At 43.9% G+C, this 22,757-nt stretch overlaps 1 protein-coding gene and 1 pseudogene across 1 annotated transcript in view; one reads left to right on the plus strand and one right to left on the minus strand.

The window, feature by feature from the left end:
• Nucleotides 1-869: 869 nt before the first annotated feature.
• LOC112550933 lies at nucleotides 870-963 on the plus strand (annotated as a pseudogene).
• A 12,603-nt stretch (nucleotides 964-13,566) lies between these two features.
• MYO10 (myosin X) overlaps nucleotides 13,567-22,757 on the minus strand; it is a 213,687-nt gene continuing 204,496 nt past the window's right edge. Inside the window, 7 exon segments of the mRNA XM_025208873.1 lie at nucleotides 13,567-14,974; nucleotides 15,381-15,572; nucleotides 15,968-16,420; nucleotides 19,025-19,145; nucleotides 20,354-20,490; nucleotides 21,135-21,342; nucleotides 22,662-22,757. The exon segment at nucleotides 22,662-22,757 is cut by the window's right edge and continues 31 nt beyond it. Of these exon segments, the coding sequence (XP_025064658.1) occupies nucleotides 14,864-14,974; nucleotides 15,381-15,572; nucleotides 15,968-16,420; nucleotides 19,025-19,145; nucleotides 20,354-20,490; nucleotides 21,135-21,342; nucleotides 22,662-22,757 (1,318 nt within the window). The 3' untranslated portion in view covers nucleotides 13,567-14,863.

Raw genomic sequence — 22,757 nt, forward strand, 5'->3', positions numbered from 1 at the left:
TGTCTAGAAACACTGACATTTGTTACACATGCAAATGCTGTACCTATAATTTTCTTTTTTGCCTTGTAAAACACAGGATTATATTTATGTGGCAGTGTGCACATCTACCAGAAATGGAACAGGCAGGACATGTTAAAGAGAAAATTCTTTCCATTGAAAAAAATCCCTGCTGTAGAACAAGAGCATTGTAGAACTATTCAGTCCAGGAAGAGCACACACCAACTGCATATACTTCCTCAGCCTGACAAAGGGCTGTTAAACCCAAAAGCTTTCTAAGAATTTTTTCCCCAACTATTTAGTTAGTCTAAGAAAATATATCAGATTTACCCAAAGAACCTTGTCTGCCTTTTCCAAAGGAAGGAATGCAGGGACATTACTGTCTGAGCTGTTGATTCCCTCCAAAAAGCCGTAAGCGGACACTGTCCCATCTGCCTTACACAGCATTAGCTAGCATACCACATGCTGGCTACAGTCTGTGCTGTGGGAGAGAGGAGGAAGGGATCTCTGCTTAAGCAGCGAGTGGGGGGGGAGGGGGGAGGGGGACACGGGGAAGCCAGCAGACCCTGCTGTACCTGCAAGTCTCTGCCAGAGCTCCAGCCAAGAAGCAGAGGGGAGGGGCCAGCTTTGCTGTAGAATAGAGAGCTCCACCCAGCCCAGAGATCATGCTGGGATGCTGGGGGAGTCTGGTTTAGCTTAAACCAGCAAAGGGTCTGGGACATAAACTGCATAAACTGGTTTGACCCAAATCAGTTAAGTCTGATACTACATTCAACCAGGTTTATCTCAAACCGGTTTCAGCCATTTTCAAACTGGTTTATGTGCACTGAACATCTGTTCTGTTACAAGATTAAACTAGTTTCTGATCACTTAAACCGGTTTATGTGTAGTGGAACGATACAGAGAAGATTAGCATGGCCCCTGGGCAAGGATGACACGCAAATTCGTGAAGCGTTCCATATTTTCTCCCTCGGGCTTAGTTGGCTAACATTGTATCTCCTGTAACCTAGTTGCGCTCCCCTCCTCACCCCCATCCTTCTATTGTTAGTCCCTCGCTCGGGCGCTATGTATTTCCCTACTGGCTTTGTCAGCTTTTCTGGATTCACAATCCTAAACATTTACTAATAAAAGTCAATCTGTCCCTAGCCAAAGGGAGCACAATGGCAATATAGAAACAAGAGTTAGAGGACCAAAGAGAACTTTGCAGTCATGCTCTTTGGAGATTAATCTTGAGACTTGTGGTGATTAATATTTTTGTTAGCAACCTAGGTGTACAAAGTAGATGTATGCTTATGAAATTTACAGAGGATACAGAGCTAGAAGTAATTGCCAACATAATGGAGGAGGAGGATTGGATTACCCTGCAGAAAGAATTAGATAAATTTGAAGCAAAAGAAATAGTATCAAAGTTAATATTACTAAACAGAAAGTCATTCATTTAGGAACTAATACAAATAACCCTATCTGGGATCTCAAACTTTGGAGGTAACAGGGGAAGAGAAGAAACTGGATGCACTGGCCCATCATAAAATTATGTATTGCCAGTGTGGCACGATCATAAGGAAAAAGGCTGATACAGTTCTAGGATAGGACATGTGGTGTTAAGACAGAGAAGGATTAGTACCGTTGCACAAAACTTTGGTAAGACTTCACGTAGAATATTGTGTACAGTTCTGGGCACTTAGGTTCATAAATGATTAATTTAACTGGAACAGGCACAGAGAAAGGCTACTAGGCTGATTAAGGAGATGCTGAACTCTTTAGAAGCTATTTAAAAAGCTTGGTTTGTTTAGTTTAGAAAAGCCAAGGTTGCCAGTGGATATGGTAGCTCACTACAAATACATGTAGAGGGGGTGAGTATCAGGAAAAAGGAAGAGTTAATTAAGTTTGAGAAAAATATTGCAGTGAGGCTTGTATAAGATAGTCCTTAGTTAATCCAAACTGGAAATCAAAATAAGGTTTTGAACTGTTTGAGAAGTGAAGTTGATGGGTAGTCTGCTTACCAAGGCAGGATGGGGAAAAACCCCTGAATTGCTTCAAGAGCTTGAAAATGACTGTGGCATGGTCAACTGCGTAGGAGAGGAGTGCTCTTGGAGTGGCAATCAGAGCATGTGATATGAGGCTCTGAATGTTTGACATCCCCCTAAGGGGGTTAAAGGGAAATGTGATCAACATGCAGGTTGTTTGCATGCTTGGGAAGTGTCTTCTGCTGCAGACTGTTGACAGTCATGGCAGGATTTGAAGGCTGAAGCTATAGCAACTGGTCTCGGGTTGAGACATGGCTACCTGGGTCTAGAAGGAGGTCAAGCATTGGAGTGGCTATTTCACTGCAATACGACCTTGCAATATCCTGGGGGGTTTTGAGGTGACAAGATGCTTTTGTTTATATTATAGGGAATTCTCCAGTGTTGTGTGAAGGCTTGAGCTGAATAGTTGTGGCCACTCTTTCTGGGTTAGGTTTCCTTTCTCTACTCATTCCTCTGTGTCTCAATTTTTAGTATGGTTTCAGTACTTGCTGTACTTTGTTGTACAGGACTGTATTAATCCCGTGCCTTGGGGATTCTCCTGGCCAGGAAGAATCTGTTTTCTCTCTTGAATGCATGACTTGACTTCTGGATATTTCTCACTTCCTTCTCAAACATGGACACTGGTGCTTCTAATGGTACCAGCAACCTCTTAGGTGTCTGATGGATCTTCCTCAAGCACTCAGAATTAAATTGATAGCCAGGTTTGGGGTCAGAAAGAAATTTTGCCCCAAGGTGCTAGTATACATGGGAGCTGTCTGTGGATGCAGATTTTTCTAACAGGAAAGGTAGGATTTGGATGCTGAAGGCAGAGAAAGTAGTCTCAGAGACATGGCTCCCCGCTGCTAGGGGGAGGCCAAGCAAGGATCTTTGAGAGTTTTTTTTACCTTGTAACATGGATCGTAGTCTGCTTCCTTGGGTCATCTGGAGATATTTTACCTAATTCCCTCTCCTTGTAGGAGCCCAGGTATTCATAGATTTCATAGACATCAGGGCTGGAAGGGACGTTGGAAGATCATCGAGTCCAGCCCCCCGCCCAAAGGGCAGGAAGTCAGCTGGGGTCATAGGATCCCAGCAAGATAAGCATCCAGTTTCATCTTGAAGGTGTGTTCAATGAAGGCGCTTGAACCACCTCCGGTGGCAGGCTGTTCCAGACCTTCGGGGCTCGGACAGTAAAGAAGTTCTTCCTTATGTCCAGCCTGAAACGATCTTGAAGTAGTTTGTGACCATTCGACCTCGTCATCCCTTGGGGTGCTCTGGTGAACAAACGTTCCCCCAGATGCTGGTGGTCACCCCTGATAAACTTGTAGGTGGCCATCAGATCACCCCTGAGCCTGCGCTTTTTCAGGCTAAAGAGCCCCAGGGCTCTCAGCCTGTCATCGTAGGGTCTGCTTCCCTGACCTCTGATCATGCGCGTGGCTCTTCTCTGGACTCTCTCAAGCTTCTCCACATCCTTTTTGAATTGTGGAGCCCAAAACTGGACACAGTACTCCAGCTGCGGCCTCACTAAGGCCGAGTACAGGGGGAGAATGACGTCCCGGGATTTGCTTGAGAAGCATCTATGGATGCAAACCAGCTCGTCATCCCTTGGGGCGCTCTGGTGAACAAACGTTCCCCCAGATGCTGGTGGTCACCCCTGATAAACTTGTAGGTGGCCATCAGATCACCCCTGAGCCTGCGCTTTTTCAGGCTAAAGAGCCCCAGGGCTCTCAGCCTGTCATCGTAGGGTCTGCTTCCCTGACCTCTGATCATGCGCGTGGCTCTTCTCTGGACTCTCTCAAGCTTCTCCACATCCTTTTTGAATTGTGGAGCCCAAAACTGGACACAGTACTCCAGCTGCGGCCTCACTAAGGCCGAGTACAGGGGGAGAATGACGTCCCGGGATTTGCTTGAGAAGCATCTATGGATGCAAGCCAGCGTTTTGGTCGCTTTACTAGCCGCCGCATCGCATTGCAGGCTCATGTTCATCTTGTGGTCAATGATGACCCCCAAGTCTCTTTCTTCCATAGTGCTAGCCAACATAGCACTGCCGAGCCTATAAGGATGCTGCGGGTTTTTTTTCCCAAGGTGGAGAACCTTGCATTTATCGGCGTTGAACACCATCAGATTCTCGTCCGCCCACTTGCTGAGCCTGTCCAGGTCAGCCTGGATAACCTGCCTGTCTTCTGGTGTGGATGCTTTGCCCCAAAGTTTGGTGTCATCGGCGAACTTGGCCAGTCTGCTTCTGACTCCAGTGTCCACATCATTAATGAAGATGTTGAACAGTATGGGTCCAAGGACAGAGCCTTGGGGGACCCCACTGGTCACAGGACACCACGATGAGTGACTTGCATCGATTACTACCCTCTGGGTCCGACCCCGGAGCCAATTTTCCAGCCAGTGGATCGTGGAGGACCCAAGGCGACAATTGGCCAGTTTCTCCAAGAGGCGATCATGGGACACCAGATCGAAGGCTTTTTTGAAGTCAAGATATATGACATCAATCTCTTCTCCCTTGTCCAGGTGATAGGTCACCTGGTCGTAGAAGGAAATGAGATTGGTCAAGCAAGACCTACCCGCAACAAACCCGTGCTGGCTATCCCTTAAGATGTTGGCGTTGGCCAGTCCATTAAGGATGGCCTCTTTAATAAACTTTTCTAAGATCTTCCCCGGGATAGAAGTCAGGCTGATGGGCCTATAGTTAGCCGGATCCACTTTCCTCCCTTTCTTGAAGATAGGCACCACATTGGCCTTCTTCCAGTCTTCGGGCACTACACCAGAGCGCCAAGAGTTTTCAAAGTGCCTGTGTCTTTTCCTCTGGCGCACTGTAGGTAGTGGACTTATTTTTTCTTTTTAATACTAAAGATCCAAAGATTGTTATGGGTATCTTGTGTCTGTGGGAGTTGTTGGAATAGATGTTCTTGTGAACCTTTTTGGGCAAATATGTGTTACATGATTGGTTGCTTACAGGATCAATGGGTCATTTTGCGTGAAGCCACAGAGCAGTTCTTTTGACAAGGTTGAAGAGCATATGCCCTGTGTTAAAATGGTCAACATGGTAATCCAATATCCCTACTTGGCTTAAAACTCTGTTAGAGGCTAGTTGAATAATGTAGCAATTATTAAGTGGTCAAAAATATTTGATAGTTAGAAAGGATTGTACTAAGGTTAAGAACGTGTGTTCCTCATGTAGTTTGAGAACAAATGGAGCCTTTGGGTGCAAACAGACATCACCCTTGTTGTGCTAGAAAAATGTTTATGGCAGCACAAAACATGAGTGAACAGATGTCCTTGCCTCTTGTTGTGCCCCAAGTGTCCAAAATGTGAGTGTAATGATTCCTATTAATAGTTTGTGCCACTTTATTGTGGCAGACTTCTATTTGGTTATGGCATAATCTGCACAGGCCGGGGCTGCCCACACTTTCTTGCTACCTAGGGTAGGCTATTCCAGGGTGCATGTTTCATACTGCAGAACAAGAAGACCCCCATGGGAATCACCACATTTGCAGATGCACACCCAAGGCTGGGGGCTCATCCTGTGGGACAACAGCTCCAGGCAATGTCTGTACCTGCCAGTCAATCAGATCATTTGTGCTGGGACATATCTGCACATAGCTTATCCTGCAACAATAAAACAACATGTGTTTGTAGTCTTTGCGCTCTGTTTAGCAAGTAGAGTTTTATGATATTGTGTAGATGTAGTCTGATCTCAGTTGTACCATACTTCAGTGGCATCACTTTGGCACTGCACCAGTACACCAGAGATCTGAATCGGTTCCCTATTGCATAGCTCATTCAATTTTCAAATTGCCCTAACAAAAGTATTGTAGTTAAAAGACAGTATATTGCTGCTTGACAACATAATCTTTGTAGGTGAAGGGGATAAGAGTGAAGGTGAAACGTATGCATCTGATCCTGGCAGTCCCTAATGTCCAAAACCCAAAGGTTAACAACCAAGATAGGGCTGACTTTAATAAAATTAAATTCAAAGGGCAAGGGAGGTCTTAAGGTGCAAACATGTCAGATTCACAAGGTCTTTTTTTAGCCGTGTGTGCAAATCCTCCTAATAGAATCAGCAGATGTATCAAAGCATTTGGGCTGTAAAGGCTTCACTGCACTTATTTTATCCTTTATTGTACTATTCTGTACTGTATCATTTTTGTTCATCTTTCCCATGACCTTAGGCTAAAAAAATCTATGGAGCAGCAACTTTTATTTATCAAGTTTTGCCTATTTTAGGAGACTGAATTCTGTGATGAACTAAAAAGACAAAGGTATTTTACATACAAAGTATTACCGACAAAAGTGGTGGGAAATAATAGTTTTAAAGGAGAAGGAATTATTTCTTATGTTTAGATTGTTAAACAGAGACATTGAACCTTTCAGAAAGTGACTGTTTGTTTAAAAAGAAGCCTCAAGTTCATGTCCCAAGTTCAGAAGGCTATGTTCTGGGTCATGTGTGCTATAGATTCTTATTCCTGAATAGGTGACGAATAACAGGTGAAACATAAAGGAGAAAGGAAGTTCACAGAAAATGAACTTCTTGGCCAGGATAAAGCAAACAACCTCATTCACTCTGCAGAAAACATTAGACCTCTACAGGCTGCCCTCTACTGTCCCTTCTGAACATTCTCATCCTATTTTCAGTATAACTGCACAGAAGCAGAAAGTTTTTCCCCCTTCTCTCATTGTGTATAAAACATGGCAAAGAATGTAAACACCTCACACAGAATTTTACTACATCTTCAGAATTGTAAAGACTTTCTCTGAGTCACCAAGACCTGATTTGGTACTGCCTAAAGCTAACTTTTTGGACAACTTAACCTTTTTGCCATTACCAGTTTCAAATATACATCAATTCATAAGTCAACTAATTTAATAGTTTCATAGACATTAGGGCTGGAATGGACCTCGGAAGATCATCGAGTCCAGCACCCTGCCCCAGGGGCCGAAAGTCAGCTGGGGTCATAGGATCCCAGCAAGATAAACATCCAAATTTGTCTTGAAGGCGTTCAGTTTTGCCAAGAGGTGATCATGGGATACCAGACCAAAGGCTTTTTTAAAGTCAAGATATATGACATCAATCTCCTCTCCCTTTTCCAGGTGATAGGTCACCTGGTCATGAAAGGAAATAAGATTGGTCAAGCAAGACCTACCCACAACAAACCCGTGGCTGGCTATCCCTCAGGATGTTGCCATCGGCCAGTCCATTAAGAATGGCCTCTTTGATAATCTTTTCTAAGACCTTCCCCAGGGTAGAGGTCAGGCTGATGGGTCTGTAGTTTGCCAGATCCACTTTCCTCCCTTTTTTGAAGATAAGCACCACACTGGCCTTCTTCCAATCTTCAGGTACTTCACCACAGCACCAGGAATTCTCAAAGATCCATGCCAGGGGCTGAGCTATGATGCTTGCCAGCTCTTTGAGTACCCTTGGGTGTAAACCGTCAGGGCTGGCTGACTTGAAGGTATCCAGACTGTCAAGGTGTTCCTTCACAAGGTCAGCTTTGATGGATGGTAGGGAATCTCCCTCACCTGGGCCTTCCTGTCCCGCAGTGGCCAGGGGCATCCCACGGGACTGGTGAAAAACTGACACAAAGTACCCATTTAGCAAGTACACTTTTTCCTGGGCATCAGTTGTCAGTTGTCCCATCTGGATACATTTAGCCGGTTGGAGTTCAGTCGCAGCCTTGGCTTTCCTGGTTCTCTCCCTGCAGGTCCAGACCAGTGCAGAATATTCCTCCTTGGAGGTGGATCCCATCCTCCATCCTTTGTAGGTCTTTCTTTTTAGATGCAGGAGGTCCGCCAGTTCCTTGCTGAGCCAAGGGGGCTGCTGTGCACTTTTGCTGCCTTTCCTCCGAGACGGAATAGACTTAGCTTATGCATCTAGGATCGCTCCCTTGAGGAGCAACCACTCTTCCTGAACTCCCCTCCCCTTGGGGTCGTGGTCCCTTAGGGCCTCACCAACAAGCCTCCTGAGTTTGTCAAAGTCAGCTTTCCTGAAGTCAAGGACTTCTGTATTGCTGACTGACGTGCTAGCTTTATGGCGGATGGTGAAGGTGATCAGCTTGTGGTCGCTGTCACCCAGCTTCCCTTCGATCGTTAAGTCACTGATTAGGTCGTCTCCGGTTGCCAGTACCAAGTCAAGCAGAACAAGTCAACCTCTCATTGGCCCGTAGACTTTTGTGTCAGATAGAGCTCATCTATGCACGTGAGGAAGCTTTGCGACCGCTCGGATTTGGCTAAGCGCTCTTCCCATGAGATGTCTGGGTAGTTGAAGTCTCCCATGACAACCATGAACTGGGAGCGTGAGGCCTCAGACAATTACCTGGTGAACTCCTGGTCAAGCTCTTGATTCTGGGTGGGAGGTCGGTAGAAGACTCCCACCATTGTGTCCCCTGTGCTGTGTTCCCCATGGATTTTAACCCAGAGGGTCTCCAGTCATCCACCCTGGGTGCCAATGTTGGTTTGCAGGGACATGTAGCTCTCCTTGATATAGAGAGCTACACCCCCGCTCCTTTTGTCCACTTGATCTCTCCTGTACATGGTATAGCCGTCTATACCCATGGTCCAGTCATGGGTGGAGTCCCACCAGGCCTCCATTATCCCTATGACATAATATTTATTTGTTTTAAGCTGGAAGACAAGTTCATCCTGTTTATTCCCCAAGCTCCTGGCTTTCGTGTACAGGCATGCAAGTGTCCTCTCGAGGGCCCTTGCCTTGCCTACACGTTGTTCCAGAGCTGGGGCAGGGTTGGGCTCCCTTAAATGCCTTGGCCTGCTGACTTTGCAAGGGTTGCTCAGTGGGTCAGCAGTGGCAGTAGTCCTGCCCCGTCCGGCTTAGTTTAAAGCCCAGCTAGTCTGGCTGAGAAGAGCCTCCTCCCCAGTGAAGAGAGGTGGAGGCCATCCCTTCCCAGCAGCTCACTGCCTCTGTCTCCAAAGAGCGGACTGTGGTCATGGAAGCTGAAGCCTTTCCGATGACACCAGCGCCACAGTCTTTGGTTCACTACCTCAATCCTTTTCTCCCTCCTCAGCCCGTAACCCGAAACCGGGAGGATTGATGAAAACACCACCTGCGCCCCCAAACCCTTAAGCCCTGCTCCCAAATACCTGTAGCACTTCATGACCCGTCTGGGAGCATTCCGATCCATGTCATTTGTGCCCACATGGATAAGGAGCATAGGGTAGTGGTCAGTGGGCCGGAGGAGCTCATGGATCCTTTCTGCGATGTCTCAGATATGGGCTCCTGGGAAGCAGCAGACTTCCCAGGCTAAGGGGTCGGGTGGCAGATTGCCCCCTCAGTCCCCCTCAGGATGGAGTCACCCACAACAAACACTGCGTTTTGTCTTGGGGGCGGTAGCTACAGATGAGCCTGTGTTGCCTGCAGGAGCTGGCAACTTAGCAGGCTCTGCTGGGGCTGCAAGAGGTTCGTACCTGCTGCAATGCTCCAGCGGTGGGGGGACCTTGGCTTTGGGGCCCTTGACCACTTTGGTCCATCCCCGTGGCTGGACAGGATGGGAGGTCCCGGTGTCCTCCTTTGTCCTGGACCATGGTCTACCCTCCGCCTCCTGGGGGGAAAGGGCCTGGAAGTAGGAGTCTATCTCCCACTCACCATCCCTGATGGCACACAGTCTTTTCCTTTCTTCCTTTCTAAAAAAAAAAGGCAGAGTAATTAATTTCTGGAAGAGCAGTAACATCTTAACACAAGTAACATACTGTTTGGTCTGTTTCTATTGGATGTTTTTTGTACCTCAGAAAATTTAAAACATTTCCTTCCCAGATTTCTCCTTGCCTGTGAAAAATGACTTTTAATCAGAGTTTGCTATTTGAATGGTCACATTTCTTAAAAAATAAGGTGGCATTCATTATTTGTACTTACATTGTTATGCAGTTGGTTTTGTAGGTTAGAAAGCACCAAGATTTATTAAAAAGATTCATTAAAGCCCTGACCCTGCAAAGATTTATGCAGGCGTATGAGTAGTCTTCCTGAATGCAGTATGTATATATCCTTGCTGGACTGTGGTCTAAAGCAGTAGACTGGACTATAACATAAGAATAGCTGATACTTCAACAGCACAAAGTGCACAGAAATATGTTTAGAAACAATATAAATGCACAGCACTGTGGGTAAGATTTTAAGAGTGCCTAAGTCCTAGTGATTTTCAGTGGATAGTTGTAGGAGGCATTTATATGCAAGGGGAATCCCCAGTTGCCACTATAGTCTGTGTGGTGCAGCTTGAGAGACTGTGGTGGAAGGCAGGATTGGCATGCGGCGCACTGCCCACCATAGCAGGTAAGTTGGTGAAGGAGTGTGGGGGGGGCAGACTGAGGGCCCCCGAGGTGAGGGAGGGAGTGGTGTAGTGGCAGGCGCTGAGGTGAATGGAACCCTGGGATGGGTCATGGGAGGGTTGGAGCCCGAGAGGCATCCAGTAGCGCAGGAGGGTTCCTGTTGCTGCGTGCACCTTGGGAGAGGCCCAGGGGGCCCATGCCCCCCGAATCTGTGCGTGGGGCAGAGATGGGCTACCGTTGTGGACTGGGCTCTATGCGCCAATGTCCTGGGAGCCAGCAGTGGCAGGCACATGGTGTCACACACGGCAGCCAGCTCCCAGGGCAGCAGTGTGCAGAGCTCAGCCTGCTTCTGCCCCGCACAGATCTGGGGGACAGGCCCCCCAGCCCTCTCCTGACGTATGCAGAGCGATGGGAGTCCCACCGTGCCCCTGGATGAGCTGTCTGGGCTCTGACACTCCCACAACCTGCCCCGGGGCCCCATTCAGATGTAAGATTACATTGTGGTTGCGCCTTATTCTCTATGTGTAGCAGCTTTAAAACTTCACTGATTAAAACAAGAATCAAAGAAGAATCTAAAGGAAAACATTGCTAATAAGGAGAAATGTCAACTCTGTATCAAGAGCAAAGCTTTCAGTGAATCCTGAAATGAATTTCTCTAATTTTAAAGAAGCAAGAAGCACAAGCAGTCCCTTTAGACTTCAAACCTCATGACCTTTAGACTGCAAGCAATCACTCAGCTTGACTAGCCATTCTTATGTTTTACAGACAGTGCAGTTTGATCATTTAGAACTCCTTCCATACTCCACTACCAGACTTTGATTTAACAAGCACTTATCCTTTTGCTCTGAGTGTATGTACAACACTTTTAAATACATATAACTTAGTGTATAATACTTACAGTTAAAAGTATTCCTTGACCCACTCATTTAATTCTTCCTCCCAGTCAAAATGCATCCCTTTGCTGAAAGAACCTGGGGAGACTGCTGAGTAAACCAAATACATTAGTGTTTCATAAAGACAAGGTTGGACCTATTATTTGCGTAGAGAGTAGGCCAATTGATAGGCTGCTCTTAAATAGCGTAGGTGCATAAGCTAACAACACTCAGCCTGAATTAAGAGCCCTGGGCTAGGGACAGACATTCAAAAAGCCTGAGCCAGAATTGATTCAATCTCTGCAGGTTAGTCTAACCTGGCTAAGCTAAACCGGTTTGTAATCGTTCAGATATCCCCCCTGGACTGAAGAAATGCAGGCACATGCCTTCAGTGGCTCATGCTAGAAGGCAGGGGGTGTTCGAGCAGCCGTACCTTCACACAATGCTGTACCACAATGCTGAGCTGAGGAGGGGGTGTTGCCAAGGTCCAACAGGACACTCTGATTAGGGAGGGGGTCCCCCCCCCACATTGTTGATAACAGAGCACTGAGTTACACAGAAGGGAGTTACACAGGGAGTTGTTATCATTTATCAGCCCAAACAAAACAATAGCCTTCAAGCTCTTTTAAACAACTTTTTCCAAGGAAGGAATGGAGAGATGTTACCAGCTACCTGTTGATTAGCTCCAAAAAGCCCCAAGCCAACACTGTCCTGTCTGCCTTTGTCCTATCTCCCACAACATGGACCATAGCCAGCATATGGTATGCTTGCTAATCCTGAGAGGTATCTGTGTAAGGCAGAGGGGAGGGGGGATATCTGCTTGAGCAGGGAGTGGTGAGGGAGATGGGGGGCAGGGGGACCAGGAAGATGCTGCTGTATCTGCAGTCTCTTCCAGAGCAACAGCCAGAGAGCAGAGGGGAGGGGCCAGTCCTCCTGGGCTGGAGCAGAGAGCAGAGCCCTGTTTAGAGTTGCAAAGCATCTGGGATGCTGAAGGGCTCTGATTTAACTTAAAACAGGAAGGGGTCTGGGACAGACAGTGCATAAATTGGTTTGACCCAAATCAGTTAAGTCTGATACTACATTCAACCAGGTTTATCTCGAACCAGTTTCAGCCATTTTCAAACTACTTCATGTGCACTGAACATGTGTTCTGTTACAGGTTTAAACCAGTTTCTGAACACTTAAACCAGTTTGTGTGTAATGTCTGTCCCTAGCCCTAGTATCAGACACAGAGAGAGGAGGGTTTGAGGCAGCCATATGGGGCTAGAGTTTTGTGGAATTGGTGCTAAGGGAAAATTCATGCATGAAAAAGATGGTACCCAAAACAAACCCACTAAACAGATAGATGCATGGAAGCAGATCTGGACTTTACTCTTTTTCCTTATTGCTACATGGTATAGAACCAGAATCCTAGGACATTTAAAGGGACCGGATCTGATCTTTGCTACTGAGGTCCATCACTCATTACACAAACTCCTGCACCTTGAAATATCTTCACTAATACAGAGGGGTTGTGCATTTTCAGATCAGCAGAGGTGTATTCTGGTTTGTAGAAGATGTTCCTTCCCTTTCTTTATGTAAGCTTGACTAGTAATTCCTCCGTGTGATATCCTCATTATGTTGACAATGATTTACACAACTAGCAAAAGTCAAAATCTTGTGTGCCCAAAATGAGGTTACTTAAGATTAGCTTCTTGTATCCAAATTTAAACACCTGGTTTTAGTGGAGCTGCCCACTCTTACCTCCCACCACCTTTCAAAAATGAAGTTATTCAAAAAACTGGAGAAAGGAAAGCTGACCATAGCTACGTTTGAAGTTTAAGAACATGGGCCAACTTCTACTTCTTGAAAGTATTACTTTCTTGCAAATGCCAACATTTCTGAAAAGGACACTGCCTTTGAAACCTGTGGTGAAGTTCCCATGGCAGCACACTGTCAGGTGTTCACAAGACTCCAGATGTGTGCTGTGCATCGCTGGGAGCATTTAATGGCTGGTAGAGAGTTAGTGCTGCCCTAGGCATAACTGGCTTGTTGGGTAACTTGGATCTACTTGCCTTGTTTCTGGGGAGTCTTTACATATTGCAAGAGTCCCCAGAGATAAAGCAATTGGTGTTAGCATTTCCATGTCACCTGAAGACTCATCTTCATCCATGGTGGTTGTGGATTCTTTGTATTATATGAATCTCTTTTGTTTGCCGTAAAATGTTTCAGCTGATGCATGACATTTAGAAGCTATACTAATCTATATACAACATATATATACTATCATCACTGTATATATCACTAGGTATATACCATCATCCAGTTTGTAGTGTACTCTTATCCTTGCCCCCAGAAAACTGGAAGACAACTACTAGTTCCCCCCACTCTCCAGACAACCCAACAGAGTATTAACGGGCAACAACAAATGCTAACTAGGATACTTTATTGCTGGACTTTGTTTGAGCAAACAGGCGAGATTTCTTCAAGGCTGAAGTTGTCATTAAGGGCTCGTACAATTTTTTTGTTGTTGCTACAGACAGAAGATATCTTTGATCCATGTTTTGCCTTACAGTACATTACAACTTCTTCATACAAAAATAAAAGTCCCACAGCAGTTTTACTGCTGGCTGATAGCACTTATTTATTTACATGTGCTTTGTCAAGAACCTTCCTTAGGCAGAAGGGTAAAATAAAGAGGAACAATAGAATAGTTTCACTATATATAACTTTTTTTTCTTCTTGGTTTAATTTCAACTTTGAAGGGCTCTCACCTTTTCTGACTGGTTTATTTTGGAGCATCCAACCAGAGTTCTACAAGGGTAGTGTATTTAATAGAAAAAGTTTAACATTAACCATAAAACTGAAGACAAATTACTGAACATTGTATTGATAATTGTACTTTCATATTAGGGCAATCTATAAATATAGCTTCTTAGCTACAAAACAATTTATAATACAGCAGGTACAGAATGCCAACTTGCTACATATATTGTAGAATGAATTTAATAGTAAATCAGAAATGTATGAAAATCCTGGATTTTTACTCGTTAAAACTGGCTTAAAAAGTAACAGTACAACTGAAATAACTATAACTCTGAACTATTAAAATGTACAGAGACTGTTTACACCATTGCACATCATTATTCCCTTTGCTTCCAAGACTCATGAAATATGGAATAAAATTACTGTTTATACAGGTCATGTGCATGCACACACATCCATGAAAGCAAGGGGAAACAAAACACATTGTTAATAAAGTCTATCAGGAAAGCTGCCAGCAGCCTTCCAATAAAAGTACTTTCTCCCCCCAACAAACTTAACAGGACAGTAGGTTAGTGCATAGTGGATGAATAAAACGCCTCTTCCATGTTTTCTCAGTGTTTTGAATTGAAAAGAAAGCACATTCCCTTTAACACAATTTAGGTCAATGCAAGTTGGTTTTAATTTCTTAAGGCACTTCATACTGCTTGGATGGCAGCAGACTAAAGTTTTAAGGCATACAGTATGTCAACTAAAGGCAACAAAGCTTTGGAGGTTTTGAAGTCAACAGTTTTAGTATGTGACTATTCAAGTTGATGTTTTACACAGGAGTCCTTAAACAAATGTGGTTGAAACTCCCTTAGAAAGTCTGCTTCTTGGTTAGCCTTATAAATGTGATCAGTATTTTTAGGCCAGCTGTGATATGTTCTGGTATTGAGGCACAGTGAGACTGGTTTTGTTTTTTCACCTAGAGCTGCTTTGACTCCCATGACTACTCACTGATCGAGAAGTGCTGTAGCGCTTTTTCACAATCATACTGATATAGGCTTTCATCAGCTTTGCGATGTCAACCACCTGTCAAGAGAGTGCAAATAACCCGAAGCTGTTAGTGATGATCTAATGTGTAAATGCATTTATGTGCACAAAACAGGAGTGAGTAATTTTTATTATCTAAACACATACAAAAAGCATGTTATTAGCAAATACAAGTACTCAAACACTTATTAGCTTCTGCCCTATTCCTCTTTTTTCTCTCTCTACCTCTTCTTTCTGCCTCTGTCAGAGAACACTACTGAAGTGACATAAACTAAGCATTAGGGACTTTTGCTCTAACATCCCCAGATCTTCTAGATCTTAAAGAGGGTAGGTGAAAAAGCCTATGACATGTTATTTGAACAAGGTAAAAGTATTAGCTGGAAAAAGGGGAGATGGAATTTTTAAAAGTACTTTTAAAATAAAATGTCTTATCCTTCTTCCTTACCTCACTGGTTTCAAAAAGCAGCTCTCTCTCATCCACTATAATCTTGTAGGTATTGGCAAGTGGAGCACCAAAGGACAGAATATGTTCATACTGGAACACTTCTAATGGCCTGCCTTCCTCACGCTTGTAGACAGAAACAGCATCAGCACTGACTCCCAACCACAACTCTTGTGGAAAGCCTCCTTCTTTGCACTAGTGAAAGAGTATAAATGAACGTTAAAGAAAACTTGGAAAAATCACTTGTCCTCTTCTTTGCACCCAGTCACCACCACATAATACCACATAAAGGCAGTATGTGTTTAACATGACACTATATACAAAGTTTTCTAATCTTTATGCCACCTACTTTTCAGGGAGACAGTTATCTGATCTTGTACAGCATTAATAAAGGACTTGTATATCAATGTTTGCAGTAAGCATGAGAATGAGAATTTCTTAATTAGATGGTCAATATTATGTCATCCTTCTCTCCCCCCATAAAAATTAGCAATACCTTTAAATAATATACACTGGGGGCCTAGTCATTATGCCAGAACAGTGGCAACACTAAAATGGGTCACTGGCCGTATCCAATGGGTTTTCCTCACCTCCACATCAAAGAGAGTTGATCCATAGCCAGGCCACTCCTTAATCAAAGTCATGTACTTGGCCATAGCCTGTTCTTGATTCATTCTCTGCAATTTTTTCCATTTGTCAAGAATACTAGTTCTGGCACCTGAGACTTCTTCTCTGATCCACATATCCACCATCTGTTCCTCCTCGATCTTCTGTTTGCTGATAGAGCCACTGCGGAAACTCCTCCTCAGTGTTCCTTCAAGAAAGCTTGCCCGTTTCCTCTCAATCCTCTCAACTGGGGTAAAGTGTTTAGTAGAATATGTAATACGAGACTTCAACCTTTGCAAGGGGTAGACTTCCTCTATTTCTGGGATGGTTGTATGTAGGGAGTAGTCTCCTTGTAGGTACTGGAGTCGCAAGGCAGCAAGCACTTGGAGGGTTTCTTCAGGAGCAGGGTAGTGTCCTCTGATTACTGCTTCATGAGCCTGATGGAAAGATGGGCGAGGCAACTTTGTGAGTGTGCAAATTAAGTAGGATTTAAAAAAAAAAATTGATGAAGTGATGAAGTTCAAACCTGCATGGTATGCAACGTGAATTAACCAAACTAACCTGGTATCTTAGAAACCTGGTTACATAGATAAAAGAAGCATGGAAAAACTTATCCACCTGGACTTCAAAGCATTTGATACAGTGCCACATGGAAAATTATTAGTAAGTTGCATAAAACAGGGATGGTGCAGGAATAAGGTGCATAAGTAACTGACTAAACAGGACAGCTCTTGTGAAGTTACAGAACACCTGATTGACTATACAGCGTGCTAACAGTTAGCAAAGCAATATTGAAGCAGCATCTTCTGCAAGGAGACTGCCTTCTATGTACAGTTGCACTCATTTGAATTGCAAACTACACAAATGCCTGCCTGCAGTTTGGATCAGTAGTACAATGTGATATTTCAAGACAGCACTTGAGTTGCTTTCTCATAGGTTATATTATCTCAAGGATTTTCTTCTTAATTATTTGAAGTGTGTGAATCATAAATCCAACTGAGTGGGACAAGAAATATTCACCTGTAACAATATGGTGAATAGGAAACCCAAGTCACTGACCACTTCCAAGAAATTAGATTTGCCCCACCCCAAATTGAAGCTTCTTGGGACAGGTATTCTTCAAATAGGGGTGAAACAGTCTTGACACAACTTTAAAGTGGTTGCTAGATGAAGAAAACTGCCTATAGAAAATATCTCTTGGCCATTGACATCATGCCACGGTTCATTCCCTTCCCTCCAACCAAAACCTGCCATATTAAATACAAACACAAAGTAGTACTGGTAGATTGGAGTGCTCATTACCAAGGGAAAGCAACTACCTTCTGTCAATATGAATTTTTATAATTAATTTCCAACCACAAATCCATTTAGCTTTTACCAGTTGGTATTTTTGCAATAATAAACCCCACTTTGGGCTAAGAACATCATATTCATCAGTCAGGTTCCTACTTATCATTGTGATCTATTGGTTATGGGGTTGTGGGGAGAAGGCAGCCTTGGCTGTCTGATTACAGAACCTATTAAACTCTAATGCAATCCTGAAAAATGGAAGGACTGTGGTCTAATGAGCTGCCTGCACGTGCCAGTGTCAGTTTTGATGTCAAAAGTTGGTCTGGGGGTTTTAAAAGTTTCCTTGGAGATGCGTTATTTCTTTTCAGTTTTTTATTTTCTGTTTCTTGGGCTCTCTTAATTATACACAGTTTAATGCAGACATTCCTCCCCCACCAGCTTCTCACCCATGGCAGCTTGTGTCATGACTGCCTACAAAATACAAATGTTTGTGAGGCACATGTAAAAGAAGAGGTGGTAAAGATGAGCTACAATCAAAAGTGAATGGAAAGGGCAGCTTTGTTCTCAGCTTGCATTAAATGGGGCAGCTCCCCTGAAACTACTTCACCAGTCCAAATAGCTGAGGGCCTGGTCCAAAGTATGGATTGTTTCTTCCAATCAAGTAAGTGTAGCCTACAGGAATCCCAGAGCATCTCAACTGGTGTGCGACTTGCATACTGAGGAAGTAGAAGATGTGAATGTAAAGCAAGAAGAAAGAGGGGTGGGAAGAGGACATGTAACATGAAGGGTGCAGAGAAGCTGTAAACACCTTTGGCTCCTGTTACCATTTCTCCTCACCTTTTGGTATGTAAACTTCCTCCAGCTTAAACCTGAGTGAGCCGGGTTCAAATGGGGCCTGAGAGTTATACTCTGCTAACTGTTTGGGAGACTGGGAGAAGGGCCATCTCTGGGGGCAGGGGGGGAATTGAAGCGACTGCCCTACGGCCTGCGCTTTGGGGGCTCCGCCAAGCCGGGTGGAGCTGCACAACAATTCCGCACAGCCGCCAGCTTTACGTTTGGCCGTTCGGCACCCCTTCTCCTCCCCCCGCTGCCAAATCTGCCGCTGGCTTCCTTGCATCTGAGGGCAGGGCCCCGCACAAGCTGATTTGCCCTGGGTCCCGCACCCTGCTCGGATCATCTCTGACTGGGGGAATGCAAAACTCCAAGCTACTGGACATGTTCAAGCAGATCAGGTCAAAGTAGTGTGTCAACTGAACCATCTCTGGATACAACACAACTACATCAATGTAATCAGCCTTTACACCAGAGTAAACAAGGAGCAGACACAGGACATACAGCTTTACACCGGCAGAAGTTCCTTGCTTCTGGTGTATAATCAGGTTGAAAATATAGAGATTTAAACGTCAGCCAGTTTGGGAGAGCTTTTAGATACAGACAAATAGACTATTATGTGGTTCCCTGCCACCCAGTGGCAAGACGCTGTAATAACCACTGACTGCAAGTTGTAATCTTGGACACCTGTTGTGGGTCCTGCTAGAATTTACATCGTTGTATAAAACTGATATAAGTTACATTGCTAGAAATGTGTCATGTCCAAGCTTTCTGACTTGCTTCTGAATTTGACTCAAAGACTTAGCAAGGTAACATGTATCTCTGGGAACAAACTCTTTTCCACACTGAATGGCAGGCTAAGTTAACTTGTCTCTATATCCGACTCTCCTCTCCAAAGCAAAATATATCTAGTTACTTACCTGTTCAAACATGAATGCAAATTCCACGCTGTCCTTTGGCACATTTTCTGTGTCCAGGAAACAGTAAAGCTTGAAGTAGAACTTCCATGGCATATCCCCAACTTCTGAAGCAACAGCAAGCCTAGAAACATATATGTATGGAGCAGACCTGAGTTACCAAAACTATGTTTAATGTTGACAAGACATGCAAAGCTTTGTTACACTTATTATAGATCTGGAGTAGCTATACTGATGTCAATGGAGTTATTCTGGACTTGTGCCATTATAACATGCAGATCCAGCACTTCATCCAATATTTTGGATTTGCTTTAATAGGACGACTTGTCATGGCTGCATCTTGCAGTCAGCCTTCAAGAAGTTCCAGGAATTCTAGTGGTTGGTTCAGATCTGAGGCAAAGACCACCAATCTAATGAACAAAATTCTGAACTGATCCCCAGGACAAAAAAAAGTGACAAAAACACCACTGACACCAGAAAACATGGGTCCTGACCACAAATTGAAGCTGGATGGAAAACCACTATAAAGTTGTTACGCATTTTCAAGCACTCGCCTCATAGCTGGTTAGCTCTTTTTATAGCTAGAGGAACATTTTTATGGCGTGATAATTACTTTGCATGTGTGGCTGGTCTAAATTTATTTTGTGATTCACCAGTTACTTGTGTGATAATTACTTTGCACATGTGGTCGGTCTAAATTTATTGCACAATTAAGCAGTTAATTGTGTACTATGTGTAACGTGGTAGGGACCTAAGCTTGGTTAACAGCTGAAAGGCAGTGATTACATTAGAAGGTGCTGCAATTATATTTGCATTTTAATGATATTTAATTACATTTCTAATGTAACAACAGTTGGAAAGCTTGTGTACATTTACTCTCAGAAAGGTTACATGACATATGTGATTCAAACAGCAATGACTGCCTGGACCCCTGCATATATGATTTCTCCCACCAAAACAGCTGCACCACTGTTAATAATGGTGGGACATTTTAGAGAAGAAAAGGCTGATGTAGATGCAATGTGGAAGAGGGGAGCCAGTAGTGACAAGACAGAAAGGAAAAGGAATTTATTAGACAAGAACATACAAAACTGATGAACAATGAAAAATTTGTACTTCACTGTCAATTGTAATGAGGAAATTCAAGCATGAGTTTACAAGCACTTCATTAATTCTTCTAAGAAAAGATGCCGTTGTTTCAGAAACAAAGCACGTAGACTGTAGCTGCCTCACCACAAATGAGTCATAAAAAGAAGAAAATTCAGCCTGCTGCTGATGTTAGGAAGTTTCTTTATTAATTGCTGCTAGTAGTTGAGGGAGAGATGCACTCACTTTTCAAACTTTGCCAAGACATCAGCCACAATGGTCCTGCTTTCAATTGCTTTATCAGTAGTTCCATTGTGTTCAAACAAGGCAAACATATTTCTGCTATCCTCCATAGCCAAGCCTCGAATTAGCTTTTCGACAACCTAATGAAAAACATTTTATTAATGCTATAACAAAAAAGTTGTTAGTTTTTGAGGGTAGGTAAGTTAAACAAAAGAAAATTAAGAGCCAAGAGTTACGTTAGGATAAAAATATGGCAGATACCATCTAGTTAGATTCAACAGCTGTTTTCTCCAAATACTAGTCTATATCTCCTCCTTTAGCCCTAGACGTTATTTAATTATAACAGTACCTCACTGCAAAACCATTCCAAATTTATCTCACAATCAAGTTTCTGAGATTTCAGTGTTACAACTGAAGTTTTCCAGTCTTTGTGACCAACCTGTTCTTACCGACCCCAGAGCATAGTGGAGTCACTCCTAAGTCAAGTTGGGGGTTGTTTTGGGGGTTGAAAATGGGTTGTTTGGCTACCAATCATCAGTTGGCAGACCCTCCAATCAGCAAATGGCTTCCTGAGCAGAGGACCCAGTAGCATCTTCCTGAAGAAACGTGAGAGTCTCACCTCTCCTGAAAGACGTTGAGAATTCCCATCTAGTGGGTCAATCTGTACCCCAAAACTCCCTAATGCATCAAGAGTCTGAGAGAATTACTGGCTGAAACTACTGTATACCCTCCAAACAATCAGCATTTGTCCCTAGGAGGCTTTACAACTAACACTTCCTCTCACCTCTCCAGCTGTGGTGTGGGAATTAATTGTGATTTTGCAGGAACCACCACCGTGACAGTAAACTGTAGAAGTCATTTCCTGCCGGCTGATCAGGGCTTCTATTTCATCCCGTGATGGCACAAACTCTCTGCATTTGGTTTTTTTGAGAGACTCGTACGTGAAGAGGGCGTATTTCTCCATTTCAGTTCCTGGAAACTGATCTCGTACCCTACAAAACAAATGGTGTGTTACCACCAGCTGATAAAATGGAAGCTCTGAGGGAGCCCTGAGGACGCCCTGGTCAAATGACCCCCAGGACTTGGAACCAGGACACTGACCTATTGCCTCACCAAAGCTTTACTGCTACTGCTGGGCAATCCTAACAGAAGCTACTGTCAGTGACTGCAATCATGGGCCCAGAGTATAATGATGACCTCATCTAACTACATCATGATATATACTACAGATGCCTTGTCTCCATTAGGATTTCACAACAAGATAACTACTGTGTTACCCTATTGTAATAAAATCACATCTTTGGCAGTGAGAACATGCCTTGATCTCACACTGTTTTCCTCAGCAAGTTTCTTGCCCTGAAAAGAAACAAAGAGTATGAAAATCCCAAGAGAAATCAGTCCTGACTATTAATTTATTCATAGATTGTTAGGGGCTGGAAGGGACCTCGCAGAACACTGGGTCTAGCCCCCTCACTCTAGGCAGGAAGAAAACTGGAGTCAAGTGACCCCAGCAACATGACTGTCCAGTCTCCTCTTGAAAACCACAAGGGTAGGTGACTGCACCACCTCTAGAAGGAGTTTATTCCACAGTCTGGACACCCTGACTGAAGGAGTTTTTCCTGGTATTAAGCCTGATGCAGCCTTCCAGGAGTTTGTATCCATTTGTCCTGGTCTTCCCCAGGGGTGCTCTAGTTATGCAGAACTGACAGTTAGTAGAGATCCTAAGTTACTGGCTACAACAACGGGGATGAGGGTCAGGACTTCTGCTTTCTATTCCTGGCTTTGCTGCAGACTCCTTTGAGCTGTGTTGTACCAACAGATGCTTGTATTGGTGAGTCCCATGCAAAAAAACTCAATGGATGTGAACAGGACAATGTGGGTAAGTCACTCAACCATGCAACTCCTGCACAAATATGACACTTCATAAATATGAATGACTTGCAGCATGGAGATTTTCCATGCTCTCCTCAACTGTAAAATAAAGCAGCATGTGCTATGAGAGATAAGTTGGAAGTGTGCGAAAAAGACATTGAGATTCCTGGATCTCAAGTACTATGCAACAGCTGTAAAAGGATTACAACTACACTGTAAAACCTTGGAAACACGTCAATTAAAAGTGTTAATCAAAAATTAATCAAAAACAGATGTTTGAATTGTTGTTTGTTGATTGTTTTATGAAAACCAGAGGAGTATTGTGGCCTATAGAATAGACTAGACGTTACAGAATAGTTTGAGGAAGTGGATTAGATTTGCTGCTGTTTCCTGGTAAAGTAGTGTGGCCATATCTGAATGTGTATTGTCAAAAACTCACCTTTTGAGATGAAACTTCAGATACTTGACAACGTTGCGGCTGGGCAGGAAAGTGCAGCTCATGGAGGTGAGTATCTGCCAGCTATACAGGTTCCCT

Source organism: Alligator sinensis, unplaced genomic scaffold, assembly GCF_000455745.1.
Source record: "Alligator sinensis unplaced genomic scaffold, ASM45574v1 scaffold791_1, whole genome shotgun sequence".
In the NCBI taxonomy this organism is placed as follows: domain Eukaryota; kingdom Metazoa; phylum Chordata; order Crocodylia; family Alligatoridae; genus Alligator; species Alligator sinensis.